The following is a 23,279-nucleotide window of genomic DNA, read 5'->3' on the forward strand; positions in this document are numbered from 1 at the left end:
GACATTTGAAAAAAAAAAAAAAAAAGTGTCCAACTTGTGCAACAATGATTCTGCAAAACAACAGCAGGAAACTGCTTTTTCCACCCGCAGTGTTTTCTTTTAAGGGTAAATGATGGAGTGTTCCCTCCCACAGGAGACTCTGACGATGCAGCCCCTCTGGCCTCCTCGCTGCTCTCCTCCACCCCTCCACAGGTGTCACCGGCCCTCAAAGAGGCGTCGCCCACGCCGCCCTCCTCTCCCTCCGTCACCACCAGCCTCTGTGCTTACAGGTATGCCGTGAAGAGAGTTTTGTGTGTTCGTTCTTTTTATACATGTTTAAGCGCGTCTAGTCAATTAAAAGTAAAGTGTGCCATGTTTTTTTTTTTATTTGAGCATTAATAAAGAAATGGTTCAAATGTACTTTTTAAAGAGCTAAAAATACATACATGTCCCACAATGCTCACCTCCCTGCCTGCCTGTCTGTCTGTCTGTCTGTCTGTCGCCGTAGTTCTGTAGGTCAGGGGGAGCTGATGGGGCTTCAGGTGGACTACTGGGCGGCTCCAACAGAGAGGAAGAAGGACATGGAGAAGCGGGACTCCTCCTCCAAAAACACTCTGAAGTGCAATTTCCGCTCACTGCAGGTCAGCCGGCTGCCGCTGGGGGGCACAGAGCCGAGCCCCCAGCCCACCATGTCCATGACTGTGGTGACTAAGGAGAAGAATAAGAAGGGTAAGTAAGAGGCTCACCTCTGTTGGACGGATGCATGCATGTTCCTGCGGACGTTAGGTTACCGTTGAAAGCGTTTAAAGTGTGTACGATGTATCTCACGACCAATCTGATGCATACATGATCAAACGTCCCCTCCTGCCAGTCATGTTCCTGCCCAAAAAGAGCAAAGACAAGGAGGTGGAGTCGAAGAGTCAAGTGATCGAGGGCATCAGCCGGCTCATCTGCACTGCCAAGCACCAGCAGACCATGCTGAGAGGTAAACGGCCCTGCTGCCCTGTCCTGACCCGTCCTGCTCCTCTGCTCCGCACGCACATCCTCATACTGAGCGCACTTGTTTTTTTCTGTTCAGTTCAGGCTGCAGCTTTTCCTGATAATCGCTCAAAGTTGATCCTCACACAGTAAAACTGAAGAAGGCGGACTGTAAAATGACAGCGTATGGCTGTTAAAGAAATTTGCCTTGTGGAGAGCGCTGTAATTCAGTAATTTAAAATAAAAAATGACATCTTGCTCCAATGCTAAAATACAAACCTGACCAATATATTATTATGGTTTTTTTTGTTTTTTTTTATAGGAAATCCGTTTTTTTTTTAGTACTTTATTCATTCATCATAATTTCCAATATTACTTAAATTTAATATAATACGTAATATTTTTTTTCTATTGTAGCTATCCTTTTTTAAATTAAATTCATCTTGTAATTATATTCTAGATGCTGGTTTTTAGTTTTTACTTATTAATTACTTAATATTTTATAATAATGCAATTTTTTGCTTTATTTCTTATTAAAAACAGACTGGAGGGGTCGGAACAGAATGTAAATATTTATATTCAGTACACACACAGTTAACAAATAAATTACACTTTGCAAATAGGATACCTGCATGACATGGTATAAGTGTACTTATTTGTATAATTTCCCAGTAAAATTATCTTCATATTTAAAACTAAGAAACTACTTGTTTAGTTTGGCAACAGAAATAAAATCATCAACTCAAATCAAGATTTATTCTTCATTTAGGCTATGCAAGTAAGTAAGTAACTTATACCTTATATGTGCAATAATGGGTGTCCAACCACTCAACCCGATTATATTGTATTCTGGCTTTGGTTGTTTTTTAAGGTTTACTTTAAGGATTATCTTATTTTATTTTATCCAAATAACCCACTTACTTGCTCTCTCTTTATTAATCTTATTAAATACAATGTTTTCTTTGTTTGATAAATATGGATTTTTGGTTTTCTGAGACTAATCAGCTAATTATAAAGCAAAAAGCAAAATCAACCGATCAATTATCAAGCCGCTTACTCGACGAAAACTTAAGGATGTATTCAGTTGGGTTGTGTTGACTGTTACACATGAACTCCTGCCACGAAAGCTCATCTTTCCGTTCGTCTTGCGTCTCTTCCTCTGCAGTACTGATTGACGGCGTCGAATGGAACGACGTCAAGTTCTTCCAGCTGGCGGCTCAGTGGTCCTCGCATGTCAAACACTTCCCCATCGGGATCTTTGGGCACACAACGAGCCCCTACTAGCAGCCACCACTACACCGAGGACAGTGCCCCCCCCCCGTGCCAACTGCTTTTAACCTCTCCTCCCCCCGCACACTTCTTCTATTCTGCTATTTCAATTTAAGCTCCTGCTTTCATCTGTTGCATTTGTCCGATTATTTAATATTTTGCGTGTTCTTTTTTTAAAATTTCTATTTATGGAAAATTTTCTTGAGGCAAAGCTTCCAAGAAAAAATATGCTGATGTTTTATAAACATTTGAGAAAAACAGAACAAATTAAATAATGATTAGACATTACATCTAATATTTAACATGCTTGTGTGAGTCCCCATGTGTCTTTATCTCCCCGTAATATATATATTTTATATATATATATGACATCATGATGTCAATACATCATGATGTCATGTCAAAGATGATGAAGACATTTTACATTTTTTAATTGTGAAACTGTTGTAGATTCATTGTCTCAATCCCGAAGAAACTAAGTTCTCAACTACGTGCAATAGACTGAAAGCCGCGTGAATGTGATTCTTAATAAGTGATTCTTAATGATCACCTGGCACTGATGAGGATTACACACAGCTCTCAGCTGGGATTTTAAACCCCGTTTCTTTATTTTCTCCTCCTTGTTTGAGGTTTGAACTGTTTTGCTCCAAAGGGACGTATGGGAAATTAGAATCAAGAAATTCTTCGTAGCACAAAATGAACCTTTCAGATGGTAGTCTGGGCAGAATGGAATAAATTAACATGTTGGTCGTATCACTTTCTTTCTGAGAGTTAGATGAGATGATGAATAAATATGTGACAAAGCCAGCGGTCAGTTAGCTTAGCTTAGCATAACGGCTGAAAACAGGGGGAAACTGTTTGCCAGGCTCTGTCCAAAGATAGTAAAAATAATAAAAACCTACCAGCACTCATTAATGAACATGGATGATCTTGTTTGGGTGTAAAATGACAAGTTGGGGATTCGTGGTGGGATTTAGAAAGATCCCACCACGTGCAGTCATGCAACCCTCCCACCAACTTGTCATCTTATTCACTCCAGTAACAGAAAAATTACACAAATATAGTAATACTATCTTTTTTTGTATTTTCTGCAGACGTATTATCCAGGATAATAATCTTGTTATTGTGGATTATTTTGGCCGTGATAATCATGTGGTGCCGTGGGCCTCTTCCCAGCCTTCATACTCCGCTAAGCGGCTGACAAGCCAGCGATCCACCCACCAGCATCTGTAAAGCTCGCTTACTAACTAGTTTGGGTTTTACACCGAGCCAGCCGAGCTGCTGCTCCAGGTTTCCAGTCGTTGTGCTAAGCTAAGCTAATCAGCCGGTAGCTGCAGGTTCATGTAGCTACCAGAGATCCTCCCATCTAACTCTATAAGAACGTGTATGTATATTTTACTCCACATGTCTCGCTGTTCCTTGAGGCTGCAAATTAACATTTCGTCCCCACTGTGTTTATTTTATAAAGACCTCTTTGTCCTCTAGCCTCACACTCCTTGGATACACTCCATATCTGTTGCTAAAAATCATATGTTACCTTTGCCAAAGGAATACCTGTCAACTGCAGCTCACTCGTTACCTGTGTGGTGTTATAGAAGACTTCATGATGTAGAGGTGAATGTATTGAAGGTACCTTTAATGTAAAGCACTTTTAAATGTTTGTCCGTGGGCGTTAAACACACCTGCAGGTACGGCTGACTGCGGTTCACAGACGCACATGGACAGACTGTGCGTCTGCCGTCACATCGGAGCTAAACAACAGCACAAACAGCGGTGACGTGGAATCGTTTATATGCAAAGCCAACCGAGCGCCTGTCTCCTCTCGGGGCTGTGGAACATCTCTTTATGCCCAGCGCGACGCCTCCTTGGATTTACATCTTCGTTTAATATTCAGTAACGTTATGTGTATGTGAAACGTTGTTGTCAGTAGATTTTACTCAATTATTTGTTAAATTTTAAGCATAAAAGTGTTTTTAAAAGCAGTTTCATCATAACCGTTTTCTTAATAAGTGCCTAAATTGCTTAATTTTGACAAATCAACATAAATAATTTGTTCTCTGCTTACACGGTGCTGATTCTGGTTGGACAACTAAATGCAGTGGATTGATTTTGCTGTATAAAGTTAAGGAAAACCACAATTGGCGCTCAAACATGGGTTTGAATCAATTACAAGAAGACTACAGCCCATTCGTGTTGAGCAGACATTTGTTTAAACTGTTTTAGATAGAAATTGTTTAGTTACTGTTTTTCATGTTGTTTCAGAGAAAGGCTTGCTCAACCTGAAGGTCCCCTAAAGACCACCACTGTAATCCCAAAACTTGGAGTAATAAAACTACTATACACACTAAAATGTACTGTTTTTTTCCTAAAAACTAGATCCCCCAAGACATTAATAAATGAAATCATCATCATAGTTTTTGAAACACACATATACATGAACCAACCTTGCTTATACAAGTAAAGCTAAAATGGTCATTTTCATGCAACACATTTATGAAGATTTACTGATTTTAAAATATTTTTATATTTTCTGTACTAGCTGGACAGTTAAGGGGTAATTGTGACGACATTTGTCAATATGTTGAGAGGTTTCTTGCAAACCAAACCAAATAATCAGAATCCATAATGGGAATTCTAATTAGTTACTGCCCTATACCAACTAGTTTTAGAAAAGATATAAAAACGAAAAGGATTACAAATGATAGTCGAATTATATTATGCATGTAATTTCCCTGCTATTGACAAACTAATAAATGCAGTTATTTTACTTATAATCGTCGTAGGATTTTCTGTTGTGCGTTAAGGATCTAAATACTGCTTATATACCACACCATAGATTTACCTCTCCCCAAAAATGTGAACGGTGGAGAATTTAGGTGGAGGTGAAACATACAAAGGGAGCGAATCTGGAGAGAGAGAGCGAGCGAGCGAGCGAGCGCGCGCAGCAGGAAGCTGCTCCTGGGACCGCCGAGCCGAGAAGAAGACAGAGAGGAGGCGCATAAACAACGTCGACATCCGCGGGGTTTCCAGCATAATGTGACCCCGCCGGAGCATCAGCAGCAACGCGATGTCGAAGGCGCGGCGGTGAAGAGCCGAGAGCCGAGCCGCGTTCCCCCCGCCTCGCCCGTTGTCCGGTGACCATGAAGGAGCCGCGGGGCTGCGGTATGCGCTGCTCGCTGGGCTTTCTGTCCCGCAGGGAGCTGACCGGGCAGCCGCTCCTGAAGGAGGAGTTCCAGAGGCGCAGGATGGCCGGCTGCACCAGCCTCTACAAGAAGGACATGCTCGGTCACTTCGGCTGCGTCAACGCCATTGAGTTCTCCAACAACGGCGGAGAATGGCTCGTGTCCGGTAAGTTGACAACACCCCCCCCCTCTCTCTCTCTCTAGCTGTGACTGTTGTAATGTGTTAGCATGCTAACGCTAGCTTAGCCCCGGCAGTCCGCTGAAAGCCCCCTGTGGGCTACCAGTTAGCTAAGCTAGCCTAGCCTTCTTTTGCTAGCTGGCTAACGTCAAACGAGACGAACAGCCCTGCAGCTCGGAGGGGACCCGTATCTGTCCCTTATGTCAGTCCTCGTCATTGTGGCCCCCAAAGTGGACGTGACCCCCCTCCCCTTTCATGGGTCTCATCATGGCTGCCAGTTTGGTACCTCAGAGCTATTTAGCGTGATGTCCCGGGAGGATTAAAGACCATCATCTGGCCTTGTGTAACAACCTGAGGCCGTTTTTGGCCGACTTTGCACAACTGAGCCGAAGACAACTTTATAAATGTCATTTGATGCGCTTGACTCCGCTTGAGCAGATTAGTGGGAAGGTTTAGCTGTGGCGCATCAGCTCTGACAACACATGACAGAAAGATAAATGCTGTTCGTGTATAATTATTAACTCTGAAAGCGACCTCCTGATCAAGATTTGCACAATGTGCCTCCTACAAGTTTGCCTTTGTGTGTTGAATGCAAAATGCCTTCCTTGCAGATTGTAGTCTGGGCTTCATGTAACTGAATAAAGCAATTGTCGATTCATTTATTATCGTTTATTCAATGAAATGTGTTGTTTCTTATAGCCAATTCGACCCAGACTGGATCCAACATATTTGGTTTTATGAATTTGTCACTTCACTTGCAGAGTAACAAAATGAGTCATTATTTCCCTAAATATTTCCATTTTGTTGTGAAAATGGATCTGGATCTGTCAAACGGATCTGAGAAGTGAACTTCAGTCCCGTTGAACTGCCAGGCGACTCGACTGCGTCACAAGTAAGTCGATGGGAAGCAGCTGCTGTAATGTGTCCTTTTGTTCTGTCCCGTCTCCAGGAGGAGACGACCGGCGGGTTCTCCTGTGGAACATGGAACAAGCCATCCACGCTCGATCCAAGCCTTTGAAACTCAAGGGCGAGCACCTGTCCAACATCTTCTGTCTGGCCTTTGACAGCACCAACAAAAAGGTCTTCTCCGGTGGTAAGAGCAACAGAAATGCACTCTCACAACATCTTCGCCCTTTGACCTGTGCAGGGGGTTTTGTGCCTTCTCGCTGGTAGGTAAAAAGAGGATCTAATAGTAACTGAGGAAACGATGCGCTTGGGCGAAGTCACTTAGGGTTGCAAAGAAATGAATATATAAATTTGGGACCAGAAACCTTATGTTTACTTCATCAAAAAGATTCTGTCCGTCAAACATGTTAAAATGCTAATTGGATGTGCACTTGAGCACTTTCAGAAATGTTGTTTGTAGCTGCTTTATTGCACAGTAATGTTGTTCATTGGGAAAATATCCATTTTCTAACCTGCGTGATCTGCTGTGTTGGAGTCACGTGGTGAATGCTGCTCACTCTGTATCGGCCCTGCAAATAATAAATGTATATTATGATGTATTTGATAGAAAATAAAGCAACAGCAACTGTTTTTCATATCAACAGAGCAACTTTATTTATTTTATTACACTTTCTCTGCTTGTCGTTTTGCAGGAAACGACGAGCAGGTGATTCTTCACGACGTGGAAAGGTGAGTAAAATAATCTTGATGCAACTCGCGTTGACGCGCACGCATCCCAACGTGAAGCGCTCTGAGAGCGTAAACACAAGCGCGAGCTATAACGGCCGACCGCTCTCCCCACAGACGGGAGACTCTGAACGTGTTCCTGCACATCGACGCCGTGTACAGTCTGTCCGTCAGTCCGGTCAACGACAACGTGTTCGCCAGCTCATCCGACGACGGGCGCGTCCTCATCTGGGACACCCGCGAGCCGCCGAGTACAGGTGAGGAGGCACGGGGGAGACGTGAAACCGATAAAAACACTCTTGATCAAGTGTGGAAGTTTCAAATCTGATCGTAACACAGAGGATGCTAAAACCTTGTGTGCGTGGACGCCATTGGAACTGTTGTAGAACTCTGCTCTGATCAACAGAGATTTGAATCATCTCAACATAAACCGCTATAATCCTGCATTTGTCGCATTGTGGGGGAAGTTTATAACTAGAACTTTATAACTCGCATTTCAAGTCAGATATTTGAAAGACTGTTTCTAGTCCAATAAATCAATAAGTTTTGTTTAAACTTTGTCTTTTATCTTGATTAGACTGAACCTTACAATCAGTTTCTTATAGCCAATATGCTCTTTGTATGTAGTCACAGAGGGTATTTTAAGGGACTGTTGGACTGAAAAGGGTAAAAATACCTCTCGGTGGGACTAAATTGCGACCTGTTCACTTTAAAAATGCAGCGGATCTTCTTGCATGACGTCGACATCTTTCTATTCTTGTAGTTCTGCTTGTGACCGAGTTGGCCTAATCATGCATCAAGCGTTATTCCACGTCTGCCAGCAGGCGTTTCATGTCTCTCTGTGACTCCACTCGCAAAGATAAAGCAGCCTGGCCGCTCAGCGAGTTAGCGTGTGTGGTAATGGTCATTGTGTTCTTCACGGTGGGTTTGAATTCTAACATTTGCTAATTAGCACTAAAAACAAAGCACAGCACAGCTTTAGTTGTGTCATCCAATGATGGAGAAAAGGTCAAAGGATCCCTACTGTCATTCAGAAACATGAGCTGGACTCCATGAATGTCAGTAGAACCAGCTTCTGCCAAGATGTTCAGATGCCTCGGGGGGGGTTGAGTGGATAAAAAGACCGTCATAAAGGTGTTAATCATAAATCATGGAACCCTCGTCTCTTGCCGTAGAGCCTTTCTGCCTGGCCAGCTACCCCTCGGCCTTCCACAGTGTGATGTTTAACCCGGTGGAGCCCAGGCTCATCGCCACAGCCAACTCCAAGGAGGGGGTTGGATTATGGGACATTCGTAAGCCACGCAGGTTGGACCTTTTTATCTTTTTTTCCTCGTCTATCAACGTCTTCATCTCTTGTCACTTCACCGTTGTGGTCCCTTGTGGGGAAATTAACTTAAATTTCACAATAATGATGAGTTACTGAAGCAGTAAAAGCATTTGCTTAGTATGAAATAAAATAAAAACAAAGTAATTGTATGGTTGAATGAATCTAATATCTCTTCATTTTAGTAGTTTGGTAACCAAAGAAATCTATTTTAGTAAATTCAGGCACATTACTATCAATGCCTGTGATGCTCGTTAGTCCACCAGGCGGCGCTGTGGTCTCACTTATCTCCACTTGTCCTCTGCTAAATACACAACATTTTAACTTTTTACCAGTGAAATGACTAAGTGTGTGTTGACACACATCCAGGCGTGTTTTGGTTTTGGAGGTGGGATCATCTATAATAATATTTCATGTTCAAGTAAAGAGTTCTTGGTGTGTAGCAACACGGTCTCAATGGACAAGTTTCCAAATATGAACATGGCATTCAGACAGAATGACAATCAGATAAATAGTTTCCTCTGATTGAAAAAAAGAACAAGCATTTAGGTAATTCCTTCAACACTCCATTAAAATGGACATGATAACAAACTCGACTGTAGTGGAGGTTAAAGCTGTGACTTGTCTCCTCCGAAGTCGAACTTTGTGATTTCCTCAGATCTCTGCTGTTGTCTTTCCTCTCAGCTCGTTGCTGCGTTACGGAGGCAGCATGTCCCTGCAGAGCGCCATGAGCGTTCGCTTCAACAGCACGGGCACCCAGCTGCTGGCGCTGCGCCGCCGCCTGCCGCCCGTCCTCTACGAGCTGCACTCCCGCCTGCCCAGCTTCCAGTTCGACAACCAGGGCTACTTCAACTCCTGCACCATGAAGAGCTGCTGCTTCGCCGGGGACAAGGACCAGGTGGGTCGTCTCACTTACTGCTGGAAGAGACCGCAGAGGACCCGGTTAATGAAGTCCAGTGGAATAAAGGGATTTATTTGAACAGAGCATCTCTGTAGTCAGAGGAAAAAGATGTGCGGCAAAAAAATGATTTTTCCACTCTGATTTATTAAGGGTTTTACAGATCAAAACAAACACACAGGGGTTGCCTAAGAAACACAGGGAGACTATTGGCAACTTGGGATCAATAGAAGTAGAAGGAGGCACCCTCTTTAGATGCTTCTGTGGATTTGGGACTTTTCAGTGTTTGAGGAACACCAGAAGCCCCTGAACTCAGCCAGCAGGCCTCCTCAGACATGACTTCACTCGGCAGCCATGTTTCTTATGTTAACATTATCGTTTGGTGTCAGAGGAGCCTACGAAGACTTTAAAAAATGATGCGTCTCGAAAGTAGATTGTTTAAAAGGTTACACAGTCGACTGTACAGGAAGGCTGCTGGTTTGAATCCGCCTACCTGCTGCCTTAGACCATTGATCTCTGATTGATTGCGGTTGTGATTGGTCGTGTTTTAAGCGCCATAATTACATTTTACAATATCTTATTTTAAAGCAAGAAACACTGATGTAGATCCAGCACACAAGATACGTGCAATGTTCACGGCCCTATTGCATTTACATGACAAATTAATGGTAAAGTAATTGTGTCTGACTTAAAGATGAAAACTAAGCCTTTTATGTTTCTCTGCTGATAATGTTCGACCTGTTATGACAAAGATGACGGATGGAATCGCTGATGAAGCTTCGTTGTGTAGTTATCGGGATCACTACGGATTTGATAATGAAAGCCAATCAATAGTCCAACTTCCTAATGTGACGGCTGTGAGGTTTACAAATAATGAAATAAAAGGAGACCTCAGTTCTTCACAGAGCAGCGTAACACACTTTGAAAACAAGGCGTGTGCGATGGCATCGTTTAATACCAGCCAAGTACGATTTCAAATCACTGAAGGAGGTGTTTTGCTTGTTTAAACTGAGGCCTCTATCCCAGCAACCCAGACAGCATAGGATTGTCTCAAAACGATGTGAACGAAGAGGCGCAGGGCGGCAACCAACCAACCAACCACACGCGAGTGTTGGGGGGGCGGGGGGGGGGGTCGTGGGTGTAACATTCCTGCTTGGTGTGTCCTCTGGGAACCTGTAGCAGAGCACACCGGCGTACTGGAGCCACAATCATATGAGTAACTATCAGACGCCTTTTCATCACCAACACACAGACGTTTGCCGTTTCACTCCCAAAAAAATAGACCTTTCGGGAAAAAAAACACCGAAACCAGAGGAATGTTTACGGAAAGGAAATCGAAGACATGTGTTTCAACTGTTGGCAGACAAAAACGGCACCAAAATAATTAACTTGACGTGTCGGAAGCACATCGCTCCGCATCAAGGCCTTAAAACAAATGAGAGTGTTTTTCGAAATGTGCCTCCAGATGGTGCAATAAGGCTCCACAGACACGACACGTTTAAATATAAATGAGTGGGGTTTGAATAGAGCAGAGAAAGAAGAAAAACTACTTTCCTTCCCGTTGTGCGACGGAACACGTGCATGCGGGTGCTTTGGAAGTCGTGTGCATAACCAACATCCGAAGTGACTTCCTTCAGCGGCTGTGACTACCCGACGCGGTGGCGGAGAGCCTTTGATGTGGCTGTGACATTAACGTAAAGGTGTTGGAGGAAATACCTCCACAGCTGACAAGTACATTTAGAATATCACATTACGATCAACTGGCGCTTAAACATCGGGAAACGTATACGCCTTTTTAACCATACATTTCTATGTGTATCACAACAAAACAAATAATGTAGGATATGGTTTTGGAGATGGATGTCGAGCCCCCTAGAAGTTAAGTTCTACAGAGAACCCTTTCATGGGGAGATGGTTCCTCGCAGGCCTCGGTGGAGGAATTGTTCCACCTTCTCGTGGTGGAGGTGGCTTTTACAGAGAGACCTTTTTGTGTCACCAAGTACCAAGAACTCTTTCATCCAAAAAGGGTTCTTTAGTCAATGAAAATAAGTACGAGGAGGAGGAACCCTTTCAGAAGCCACACTGCAGCCACCTGGTACTCTCACTATGCAGAATACCCCCCCACCCGCCTTTCAAACTTACCTGAGGAGACGGCTTTAAGTGGAACCGTCTGTTTGCAAAGTCTCATAACGGTTCAGACGAGGCGCTGCGTTCATGTGCCAGTGTCACGTCAGCAGCGCGTTCTATTCACATACTGAGACGAAGGGTTGCACTGTGAGATGGTTGGTTGTGTGTGTGTGTGACTGTGTGTGTGTTGACCCCCCCTCCCACACTGTGTTTGTGTATTGGATGTCCTCTGCTCTGATGGGAAGTTTTGTCATAAGCAGTGGAGGAGACTTCAATCTCTAATCAGCCGTCTATGTCCCCTCAGTACATCTTGTCTGGGTCGGATGACTTCAACCTCTACATGTGGAAAATCCCAAAGGACCCCGAAGCAGGTGAGCTACTGGATCCGTCTGCTCCGACTCTGATGTTTGCATCTCCGCATGACAAAAGATCACCATCTGGTCATTTTGTCAGTATCTTTTTTTGGTTTGTTTTAGTTCACACTGTACATCACGACATCCGGTTTTGTCAACATAACTTGCAAGTAGATTGAGTTTAGGGGACTTCTGCAAGGTCAAAGCTATCGGTGTCTTCAGTCAGTCAGGGAAGGCAAACGAACCCGCTCGACCTCCACTGCGTAGGTTTTATCCCCAGAACGAATGACGGGCTTCTTCTTCTGTTGATCTCCAGCCCAGACTGTGGTCTGTCCAAAGTTCATTCGGTCAGAATATGCCTTCTGTCGGGTAAAATATACCATGCCGTTTGTTTTTTCTGGAGCGTTTGGTACGAGATCCCACTCAAACTATCAAACTGCATCAAACAGTTCCTGTGTTTGCGCCACATGGGCTCACAGTGCACACGCTTGAAATCCAATTACTCCGGGGAAAGAAAATCCCAAATATTCAACATTCCAAGAATGTGGCCGTTTGTAGCTCTGCAGCACCACCTGACACATTTATGGATTTTACTCTCCCCAGAGTTACTCACACTGAAAATATGTGCACTGGGCCTATTGGGTGTTGGACTAATGGCCCATAATGAGCATTACATTACTGCTGAAGTTCCTCGTCTGTATTTTCTGAGGCGAGAGGAATAACACGGCTGGTGTTTGTTTTTAATGAATCCTTGTCGAGGACGTTTATTTCTGTCACTCTGAGCTCATGTGTTTCGTCTGCCGCTGTCCCGTCAAACTGACGCACATCCTGTGCTCCCTTCAAGGAGGCCCGGGTCGAGTGGTGAACGGGGCCTTCATGGTCCTGAAGGGTCACCGCTCCATAGTGAACCAGGTCCGCTTCAACCCTCACACCTACATGATCTGCTCCTCTGGCGTGGAGAAAGTCATCAAGGTCAGTATAGGAATACCGTTGCTGTGTTTGTAAGGAATTTAAATCCTTTAAAGCAGTGTTCATTTGTCGTTAACAAACCTTTTTTCCATGACTAAGACGAGACGAAGACGTGACAAACTATCTTAAAAAATAAAAACTATGACGAAATCCATTCTAACTTTCGTTGACGAGACGAACATGTTGGTGGTTGACGAAGTCACGATACTTTTCCCCCCTAAATTTGCACGCAGCTGACAGGCAACAGACTGCAAAGTACGGCGGATATTAACGCGTCATGGTGACGTCATCCACGAACCCAGAACGCTCCCATCGGTGCAGCGGTGGTTCTTGTGCACCGACTACGGACCGCGACGACTATTTTACGCTTCGGCGAGTTTGAATGTGGCTTAGTTAGTTTAGCTCAGCTGTCTCGGTTTAGCTGCCTGTTAGCGGGCTGAAGCCGCGCTGCTTCACAGAAACATGAAGACCCGTTTAACAGACTGTCGGACCTTTCTGCTCTGTTCTCTGACGACGGCAGGCAGCGTTTCCTCGGCCGGATGAGACGCTCTGTTACAAACACGTCTAACATAATAAACTCATTGCAGGTTCTGAAGCCAAGAAAATAATGTATTGCACCGATTGTAGGACGTTGAGGTCTCTTTAGTTGGGACGAGCGATTTCACAGTGGAAACGATAAAGGACCATGAAGTTTCAAAAGCATTGCAAGTAAACAGACAAAGACAACAAAGTGTTGCGTTTAGATCCCTGATCCTCATTAAGTTGTTACACCTTTGCCAATTTGTTAAATTGCCTTGCAAATAAATGCTTTGCTATTTGTTAAAATCCAAATCCTTTCATGTAATGATTTTTCACATGTCATTTATATTTATGTTCTTGGCCCGGCTCCTCCGTCACATTTTACAACCCACTGTGGCCGCGAGTCAAAAAGTTTGCCGACCCTCCTATAGACCTGTCCTAGGAGGGACATCTAATGGACAACCAAGTACTGCAAGCTGGACTATTATGCAGTTTTAGACAAGTTGTAGAATAAATGTGACTAAAACTAATTACATTTTAGTCTAGTTTTCTAAAATCAAAAATGGCTGCCAAAATTAACACTGCTTTAAAGGTGTTCACGTTTACGGTTTAAACATATTTTGGTGGAACGCGTTGACTTTAATGTTCTTTTTCTCACACTGTCGGTCTGCATACACCTGCATTCACTTCCTGTCTCAAACGCTCCGTTTCAGCGCCTGTCTCTTTAAGAGCCGGTCCTCTCATTGGCAAAAAACAAGGCTAACCGTTATAAAAAATGGTTGCCGAGCAGCAGTAGTGAAATCAGCCTGCATGTGATATCTGGAGAGGAGTCTCAATGACTCGTTGGATCACGTGTTTTACAGCCCACATAAAGACCACCCAAACAGACGTGCACTGGAAAAGTGAGCTTTTTGTGATGTACAGTCAAAAGTTTGGAGACATTTTCTCATTCAATTCAATGAGAAAGCGTCCAAGCGTTTGACTGGTACTGTGTACCTTTTTAAAAAAGGACACTTCTATGGGGCCGAGTCCTCTCCAAAGTGGAACTGGTCGTGGAACCTCCCTCCACTGCAGCGTCTGGTGGGAGAACTAGTTCCATCAGTGGACAGACTGTATATTGGAGTCTTTGTCCACGAGTTGGACGTGCCCTCAAGTGACTCATTGATCCGCCGACTAAGCCGGAGCGATGAATGAAAAAAGATGGATTTTCCCCCAATTATCGCCTGTCGTCTGTGACGGATGACTTTGGGCGGTGCTTAAAAACTGGGTCATGGGACGATGTGAATGGTTCCTCAGATTTCTGAAACCAGGCCGCACTCTTGACATACTGCCGAAACCTTCAAAAGTCAAATTATAACTAAATCAATCGGTTGTATTTCACAGTTCAAGATAACAAAAAAAGCTGTTTAATTTGAGCCGTTGACTTTGTTGACAAGAATCTGCAGTTTTAGAGCGAGTTGTAAAAACAAAGGTAGCAGAGAACAGCTGCTCTCATGTATTTGCAGTCTTATCCGTCTTCATGAGTCACTATGTTGGCCTTCTGCTGACACACATTAAGAAACCGGGCAGCAGTGGAAGTTGGCGCAATGTCTCACAGGTTTTTGACTGACTCAAGGAAACGTCATTAGTCAGTTATTTCTGCTTGAGTTCATAGAAATTGAACACACCTTCTGAAGTTACCCGTTGCTGTTTTTATTTTCTCTTTCGAAGTAAGCGCGGGAATAATAACTGTTTTCCTGTTATGATTGATCCCACGTTTCTAAATAGTTATCTCTGCAAAGCCTTTGATTTAGAACATTAATTAAAATGAAAAGGTGTATTCATTTATTTCTATTTATTCATGCTTCTGCAACGCTGTTGTCACAAAGATATCACTTTAATAATAACCGCAACGACGTTTGTGAATCGATGACGTTTTAATGTGCACCAGTTTTCATTCTGTTGTCAGGCTCTATTTCTAACTGTTGCCCAAACAATCACAGGATGACACGGTTGTTTACGCTCTATTTAGATTTGTCAGCGAGCTTTAATTTAGTCTTTTACAACTGATACCTTTTTAATAAGGTTCATGTTATCATAAAAATGCATTTACATAATTAAATTGTCCTTCTGTACCAGAAGGGGAAAGTATAAGAGGTGTATTTATTTCTTTGTCTGTACAGTAACACAGTCGTGTCCAGGTGTTATGTAATGAGAGGATGTCCGTCAAACCGACCTCAGCTCCTCCTCCTCGCTTCTTCTCCGTCCAAATCTAAATATGTCTTTTCTTCTTCTGTGTTTGTCCCTCTCAGATGTGGAGTCCCTACCAGCAGCCCGAGAGTCTCGGTGACCTGGAGGGCGAGGTGGAGGACAAGTCCCGCAGCCTCTACACCCACGAGGAGTACATCAGCCTGGTGCTCAACAGCGGCAGTGGTCTGTCCCACGACTACGTCAGCCAGTCCATCCAGGAGGACCCGCGCATGATGGCCTTCTTTGACTCGCTGGTGCGTCGGGAGATCGAGGGCTGGAGCTCCGACTCCGACAGCGACCTGAGCGAGGAGGCCATCATGCAGCTCCACGCTCGGGGGCGCCGCACCACCAGGGCCGCGCCGACACCTCCCGCCGCCGCCTCCGCTCCCGCTCCTCCCAGCGACTCCGCCGATGAGTCGTCGTCCTCCTCCTCCTCCTCCTCCTCGCTGGCTGGACCCGACGCCTCAGGAAGAGATGGGCAAGCGGGCGAGGAAGACGAGGAGGAGGAGGAGGAGGAGGGGGGGGAGGAGCAGCAGCAGCAGCCGAGGAGACGAAGCCGGCTCCAGCAGCACCAGTCCGGCTTCCTCGTGAACGAGGACTCTGACTCCAGTGAGTTTTGGCTCAACTCCATGCCGCGCCCCCCGAGCCCCAGGGACAACTCCGTCCTGTCCAGCCCCGCCTCCTCTCCTTCACTCCCTGCCGGAGCCTCCAGCTCCTCCACATCCACCTCCAGCTCCAGCAGCGGCGACGAGGAGCGTCGCAGCGCGGTGAGGCGGCGCAACGTGGTGAGGCGGCGGCGCATGCACGTCGTCTCCAGAGCCGCGGATCGACCAGAGTCCGTGCAGACCCTGTTCTCAGCCATGGACTCCTGCAGCTACCCGTCGATATCAGTCGACGACCTGTCGTCCTCCTCGTCAGTCGAGGTGCAAAACTCCCTCAAGCCCGGCGGAGACGAGGAAAAATGCCTCAGCCCTTCCGACTTTGTGTGTCTGAGCCCGGTCATGTTCCACGACAGCCGGGATGACGAGGAAGAGGGCGACAGGACTGAGCTGGCACGGCGTCCGGCCGCGTCCCGTCGGCCTCCGGGTGGACGCGGGACCGAAGTGGTCGCTGCCGGCTGGGAGAGCGGCGAGGCTTGCAGCAGCTCGGTGGCTTTGGACAGTAACTCCCCTAATGGACACAGCCCCGGAGTGAACGGGCGCCACCGGACCGAAGCGCCGCACGCCAGGGAGAACCTCCACGTCTCCTCGGAATCAGAGGAAGAGACTGGCGTTGCACCTGAAGGCACCAGCCGGCAGAGAGACAAAGGCCTGAAACGGACTCGTGTGGGATCAGAGGAGGGCGAGGCAGGCTCCTCCCCCTCAGAAAAGAAGTTCAAAACATAACGAGACCGCTTTCTCATCCGGGAAAGACCTCATTTGTGGGTATTATTATGGGTTTTTACAACTCAGCCTTTTGATTTTGCGTCTTGTAGTCATTTGACACGTCATATGAACCCATGCTGATTATGAGCATAGGATTGGAGGAACTGAAAGTGTGCTCTAGTTTTTGTTTCCGAACAAATGAATCGGACAATGTCATCACTCTTTTGGTCAAACCAAAGATGGCAACAAAAGATGGAAAACGCAAGTTAAATATTCTTGAGTACAATGGTAGTTTAAATGAAACGCATTTATTTTCATGCAGCATTCATGTTTCTTTCTCATGCTCTGGTTGCAGAAAGCTCTGCTTAGGATTTTGAGGTCCTCAAACTACAAAAGAAGGTCTTCTGGAGGACAAAAGCTTTGCAGCATTTTAATTTTGACTGTTTAACACCGAGCATAAACTTGATTGGCTTTCTGTTTTAAAGTGGTTTTAGACCTTGCTTCCGGCTGTCTGAAGAGTCGACTGTGTGAAATCTTAAGTACCATTTGTTTAAGCCGTGCATTGAAATGATGCTTTCAGTGTTCCCACCAATTGTTTTTGTTTCATTATCCAGCTCCTGGGTACCATTACAAGCCAGCGCTCACTTTGTTTTCTTGCAATAAAGAATAATTTGTACTCCGGTGACAATACGGCCTTTTCTTCCTGGGGCTGATTCACACTGGACTTTGATGGCTGAAATGTTTACTGTTTCTGAATTAGGTCTGTCTGACGCAATGGGAAACCAGTTTTTTACTGCGGATTTGGCTACTTCACTAGCTATTTTGGACCGTTGCCATGGCAACTGAGCTTCAATTCTCATATGAAAGAAATGTGTTCAGCTGGCCGTAACCTTGAGCAATTTATTGGCTGAACTGAAAGCTCTTTCATTAAAAGAATAAGACGTAAACCTCACTGACAAATCAAAGGGTGATTCAGATATACCAAGTAGTTTATGTTCCTCTCTGGGGGTAAATGTGTGGATTTATATTAAAACGTTTGAATAGCAGTGTTTGGCCACTCTGAAAATTTTGTTGAATAAAAGGGCCATTCAAGAGTTCAGTTACATGACCTTTTTGCAGTCGTCATTGAATTGTAGACTTTGGGAATTTGGGAATCTACAATTGCATCACAACTGGGCAAATTCCATCTTAGGAAGATCATGTGTTATGATTAAAAGCTGCAGAAAAACCACTAAATGGACCTTGTTCCGTCTTCTCTAAAACACCTTCCCTTCTGACTTTTGAGTATGGAGGATTCTCTCTAACTCCTTTCCTGCTGTGTGTTTTAATGTTTACAGGTAATTGGTTTAAGGTGCTCTAGAGACTTCTTGCACATGATCTCTAAAGCTGATGCAAAAATACAGAAGAAATCTTTCCCACAGCAATTTTGGTAATGTGCATTTTGATCAGATGGAGAAATAAGACCGAGCAACATATTCTATTTGAAAACCTCTACACAGTCTGACAAAAATCTGGTCTAATCAAATCTATTTATTTTGTACAAATGTCACTCAAAGACATTTAGAGTATGTTGGGTAAAATTAAATACTTTGCAGTTTTTGTAATCATAAATATCAAAAAATCTATATTTGGAAGAAAAAAAGTTGGCCACACCCACCAGGATTCCCAAAACGTGCAATGACTGTCCATTAAAACACACCATGTCATTCAGCGGCCTGAGCGACGGTCCTCTCCTGCCAGACGAAGCGGACGGGCGACCAGAGCCCACGCCGGCGGTTGTCGGAAGAGATTACAAAGAAAGGAAACCGAGCCGATGGTTGGAGTGGTAATCTGAGTGCAGGCAAACATGCAGTGCAGGGTTATTGAGTTGTTTGCGCTGCTCTCTTGTCAAAGTGAGTTCCTCTACTTCTTAGAATTTATCTGCAGGAAGTAGACACCCTTCATTTAACCCTGTGCTTACCAAGGAGGGATATTGTATGCTTCTGTACGTTTTGAGTGGCTTAATGATTGATTACAGGCTAAAGAATCTAACTGTTCAATATAAATATATATATATATATATATATATATATATATATATATATATATATATATGACATTCTCTGAAAGAATCAAGTATATTTTACTGCTGTTAAGAAAAATGCTTCAGCACCCTGTTACAGTAGGAGGGGACACGTTGGTGAAAATGACGTTTTTATCTTTATTTATTCAGGGAAGGTTAAACTGCTTCTGTGTGCTCTTTTGCAGTGACACCCGCCCATAGGGCCCATTCACCACTGGGAGGGCTCCAGTACAAGCACAGACCTTGAGGACTTCCACCAGAGCGAGCATGGGTTTAGCCACACGCTCCATGTTGGTTTGGGAGGAGACAATTTTCTTTAAAGGCTCCAAAGATCATTTAAGAAATCGCCTTCTTACTTTGAGTGTTGTGAAAAAACACGTAACAAGTTACTGGAGTATTTTGATTTTACGGGAAATTTTTGAATTAGTGTTTTTGACTTGTGATGGTTGGGCCTCAATTTATTAAAAATCAATTTAATTAATTAATTAATTCACAAGGTGTTGGCAGTTGTTTTGAGTTTCACATTTCCAAACGTAAAATTTTACTTATTTATATTTACTTATTATATATTATTATATTTAGTCACGAATATATTTTATTGCATAAAAATATATATATTCAGCATTGCACTCTTATATCTGCTGTGCCAGCGGCGGCCATTGCAGCCGTGGGCTGCTACTTTTAACAGGCGTGCCGTAGAGATCTGTTCAGCTCACTTCTTTCTCCACACAAACAGATTGTTGGAGGTGAAGTCACCTCCTTTGACGCCATTTGTAAGATTTCAATCTGCTTCCTCAGTGGCCACAAAAGCCATTTACACAGCTGTTTGTAACATATTCAGTAGCACCTGCAGTGATCCTGCTCACTGGCTCGTAGTACTTTCAATGTATGTTTTCCTTAAGTTTTGACCTCCAGTTCTCCGGAGCTTGAGGTCAGATCCGGTGTTTGACTCTGCTCCTCCCCCACTGCTGTACCATATTGGAAAAGGAGCAAAAACCCTCCTTTTCAGATTGCGTCCTCCTCACATTCTTTGTCCCTTGCCCTACAGGATGCTCCCTTTGGGCCCAGAAGGTGATTTTGTTCAAGTTTTGTTTGACCACAAACCCCAAACACATGTAAGACTCAATGGGATTATCCTGTTTGTTCTGCACGATCCCATACATGGTTTAGCTTTAACAGCAAGGACGGCTCTTTGAGAACTCCCCTCCCTACATGACTGGAATACCTTGGGAACTTGCCAGCGAGCAGACAGAGCTCAGTGTACCGGCTCTTCACATGACCTGTGTGCCTCAGAAAGCGGGCCAGAGCTTCTTTGCACCACTGACTCTTCACAAGATATTGTGGGATTCTGCTGAATGGTATTATGCCAACGTCAACTCGCTGGACGGGGATGAAATGACTCTGGTGTCCCCAAACCAAAGTGCAGCTCTGGAGTGATTATGTACATTTCAGTGGCTAATTATAATGAGGTAATTGATGCGTTAAAAACAAGCCACCATTTTCAGTGTTTATCCTACTGGTGCTCTACGGACAGGAGATCGTTTTTACTGCGGTCTACTGGACTTGTTAAAATGACCGAATGGAAAAACTCAGCAATTTCAATACAAAAGTAACAGAAGTTTTTATTTCGCCATGTTAAAGGCACGGCTCTACATAACTGTGGGTCCATCGCTTTGGTGTCCACTGACGTTTCTCTACAACTATTCGATGAATCACCACACCACATTGTGTGCAGACATAGACGGTGCCCATTGGCTTTGGTGATCTTGTTAGTTTGCTTCAGCTCCCGCGAGCAGCAGGTTGACATCTGTGGGATTTGGAACGGACTTTCCTGTACCCCTCAAGATCAATTGTAACGTGTGACCTCTTAAAGGCGACACTCCAACATTTCATCGTTGTGATTCCATGTCGTCGGGATCTTGCGGACAGATGGAAAAGCTTTCAGCAGCACGGGTCCAGATCTCCTCACTTTAGTCCCTTGTGTGGCCGGACCCCCGAAAACGGTGAATCCTCTATGAGATCTAGTGCAATGGTGTCTTTTATTGCCCCCCCCTGCTTCCTAAATGGCCCACACATTGGGATTAAGTGACATTTTGGGTTGCCAATAGGCTATTGGCCGAGAGAAAAGAAAGTCAAACAACTCATTGACCTTGAGACGAGGAAACAGGAAGTGGAAACATGCTGGGCCATTACCAGTTGCATTATCATCATTATTTTATGACCAAACACCCGATAGACAAATGACACTCCGTTGTTCTCTATCAAGTGCTAATTAGCCAATATTTGCATTCTGACAAACTAAACAAAGATGGTTAACGCAGAGCCAGCGTTTAGCTCACAGCGCTACTTTGCCTTTGTAGCCACAGCAGCTAGAAAGGCTCTTGACTTTGTTGCTCTCGTTTTGGTTTCTGGAGTTTCATGTGCAGCAGACTTTGGTATATTTCCACTGTGGGATTGAAACTACTGTCATTATCCGAACCTTGCGCTCAGATCCCCGCTGTGGGGCACAGGGTGATGCTACGCTCCCCGGCTCAATGCCTCAGTCAGAGGCATCAAGGAGACATTTTACAGGATGTTCCAAGCATGTTTCTTTGTCCCAAGGTCAAATGTACAACGTGGGTTTCCCTGGGTCAAGATGTTGTCATCGCACTCCACTTAGATTGTCAATATGCTGCCAAATTTTCTGGCAAGACTTCTTGACTTCAGTAACATTAGAACCGTTATTCACGTTTTTTACATTTCTACAAAGCAAACAGAATTGCTCTCCCTTTGCCTTTTTGTAATATGAACGCAAAAGGATCCCTGCAGATGTTAGTTTATATGAAGCCCCGGGAGGAGGATCCCAGTGGCTGTAGACTCCAATATATTCAGCAAATCCATTTATAAGCCAATCAAATAATACATAATGTAATAGAACTATAGCGATTGGCACACATTATCAACTTTTAGCGAATACCTTAATTCAAATGTAAAGTTGAACGACTGTAGCTTAATTAGCTGATGGAGTTGGGGGGGAGGGGGGGTGTAAAATGATCTCCAGACTCCATTACGAACCAGCTGCAGTCAGCTACTTTTGGCGACTTTCATCACCACCACCGGGCTGCCGTTGGGCCCCGGGCCCGCGGTGAGCTGGCAGGCGGCTCCCGGTCCGTGACATCACTTTCCCAAACATTCACGCTTGGATGTTTGTCCATATATGGAAGAGCGCTCCACTTTCCCCCGACTGCCGGGGCTATCCCATTTGTCTTTACGGTGTGTGTGTGTGTGTGTGTGTGTGTGTGTATGCAGGCGACAGAGAGAGAGAGAGAGAGAGAGAGAGAGAGAGAGAGCTGGTTTACCTTACAAGGCAGACAGACCTGACATTCCCCTCACATGTTCAGAGGAGCCTCGCTGACTCACCTCTTTTCTGAATGACTGGAAGTCTGTTGTGAGAACGTAAAGTGCAAAAGCTCTATTTCACGCAGGAGCTCAACAACGGCAAAGCAAAAGTCTTACATTGAAGATTTTGGTCAATGTATTTATTGAAAAATGAGTTTTAGTAGAATCTATGGCCAGGAATGTATGATAATCCCCTGAAAATAAGACTTGAAAGTGACTATTTAGGATCAACATGTGGAGCCGTTCTTTACAGCATGACTTCCATATTTCTACAGCAGCCCATAACGGCCGAACCAAACACTGGCGCTAAATAGGGCGTTTTTCTTCTAGTCGCTCACCTTAGTTCACCTTCACGCTGACACACGCTCAACACCGGAAACGGTTCGTTTGGTGGCAATCTGAAGCCGCACCACTAGATACCACCAAATTCTACACGAACAGTAGACTCCTGATCCCTTCTAAAGAGTTTTGTTGTATTCAGCATATCTGTAAAATATTATTTTGCATTCTTTGACTCGTTAGTATGAGTGTGTACAATGTTTTCCGTGGACATGTAGTGTGATATACAGAGCAAACGTTTAAAATACTCAAGTGGAGTCAGACTGGCTCAGAATACTAGGCGAGTGAACTACTGTAGTAAATGTACTTTCCAGCACTGATAGAAATGTTCTTATCCTAACCCCCCGGTGTTTGATAGAAAGTTTCATTTGAAGTACTTGTACCTCACTCGAATACTTACACATTCAGCAAATTCCGGTTAAATATGGCACTTTTACTCTAGTACCTTTATTCTATAACTGCCCCACATGTTTGTAATATGTTTTGATAAATGGTACAA

The 23,279-nt window shown here is 44.4% G+C and overlaps 2 protein-coding genes across 7 annotated transcripts in view; both read left to right on the forward strand.

The window, feature by feature from the left end:
• pacs2 (phosphofurin acidic cluster sorting protein 2) overlaps window positions 1–4,576 on the forward strand; it is a 38,481-nt gene extending 33,905 nt beyond the window's left edge. For 4 of the 6 annotated variants that reach the window (XM_040199096.2, XM_078089777.1, XM_078089775.1 and 1 more), the window contains 4 exons: window positions 134–269; window positions 488–708; window positions 851–964; window positions 2,123–4,576. In XM_040199096.2, the coding sequence (XP_040055030.1) occupies window positions 134–269; window positions 488–708; window positions 851–964; window positions 2,123–2,241 (590 nt within the window). In that variant the 3' untranslated portion in view covers window positions 2,242–4,576. The remainder of the gene's footprint in view (window positions 1–133; window positions 270–487; window positions 709–850; window positions 965–2,122) is intronic. The other 2 variants (XM_078089776.1, XM_078089778.1) reach the window with 1 other exon arrangement.
• dcaf5 (ddb1 and cul4 associated factor 5) lies at window positions 4,570–17,683 on the forward strand. The gene is made up of 9 exons (XM_040199097.2): window positions 4,570–5,574; window positions 6,536–6,679; window positions 7,185–7,221; window positions 7,336–7,475; window positions 8,394–8,523; window positions 9,227–9,440; window positions 11,872–11,938; window positions 12,765–12,892; window positions 15,700–17,683. Exons 1-9 carry the CDS (start codon window positions 5,367–5,369, stop codon window positions 17,020–17,022), a joined length of 2,391 nt encoding a protein of 796 aa, XP_040055031.2. The 5' UTR covers window positions 4,570–5,366; the 3' UTR covers window positions 17,023–17,683.
• The last annotated feature ends 5,596 nt before the right edge of the window (window positions 17,684–23,279 follow it).

Source organism: Gasterosteus aculeatus, chromosome 15, assembly GCF_964276395.1.
Source record: "Gasterosteus aculeatus chromosome 15, fGasAcu3.hap1.1, whole genome shotgun sequence".
NCBI classification, from domain to species: Eukaryota; Metazoa; Chordata; class Actinopteri; order Perciformes; family Gasterosteidae; genus Gasterosteus; species Gasterosteus aculeatus.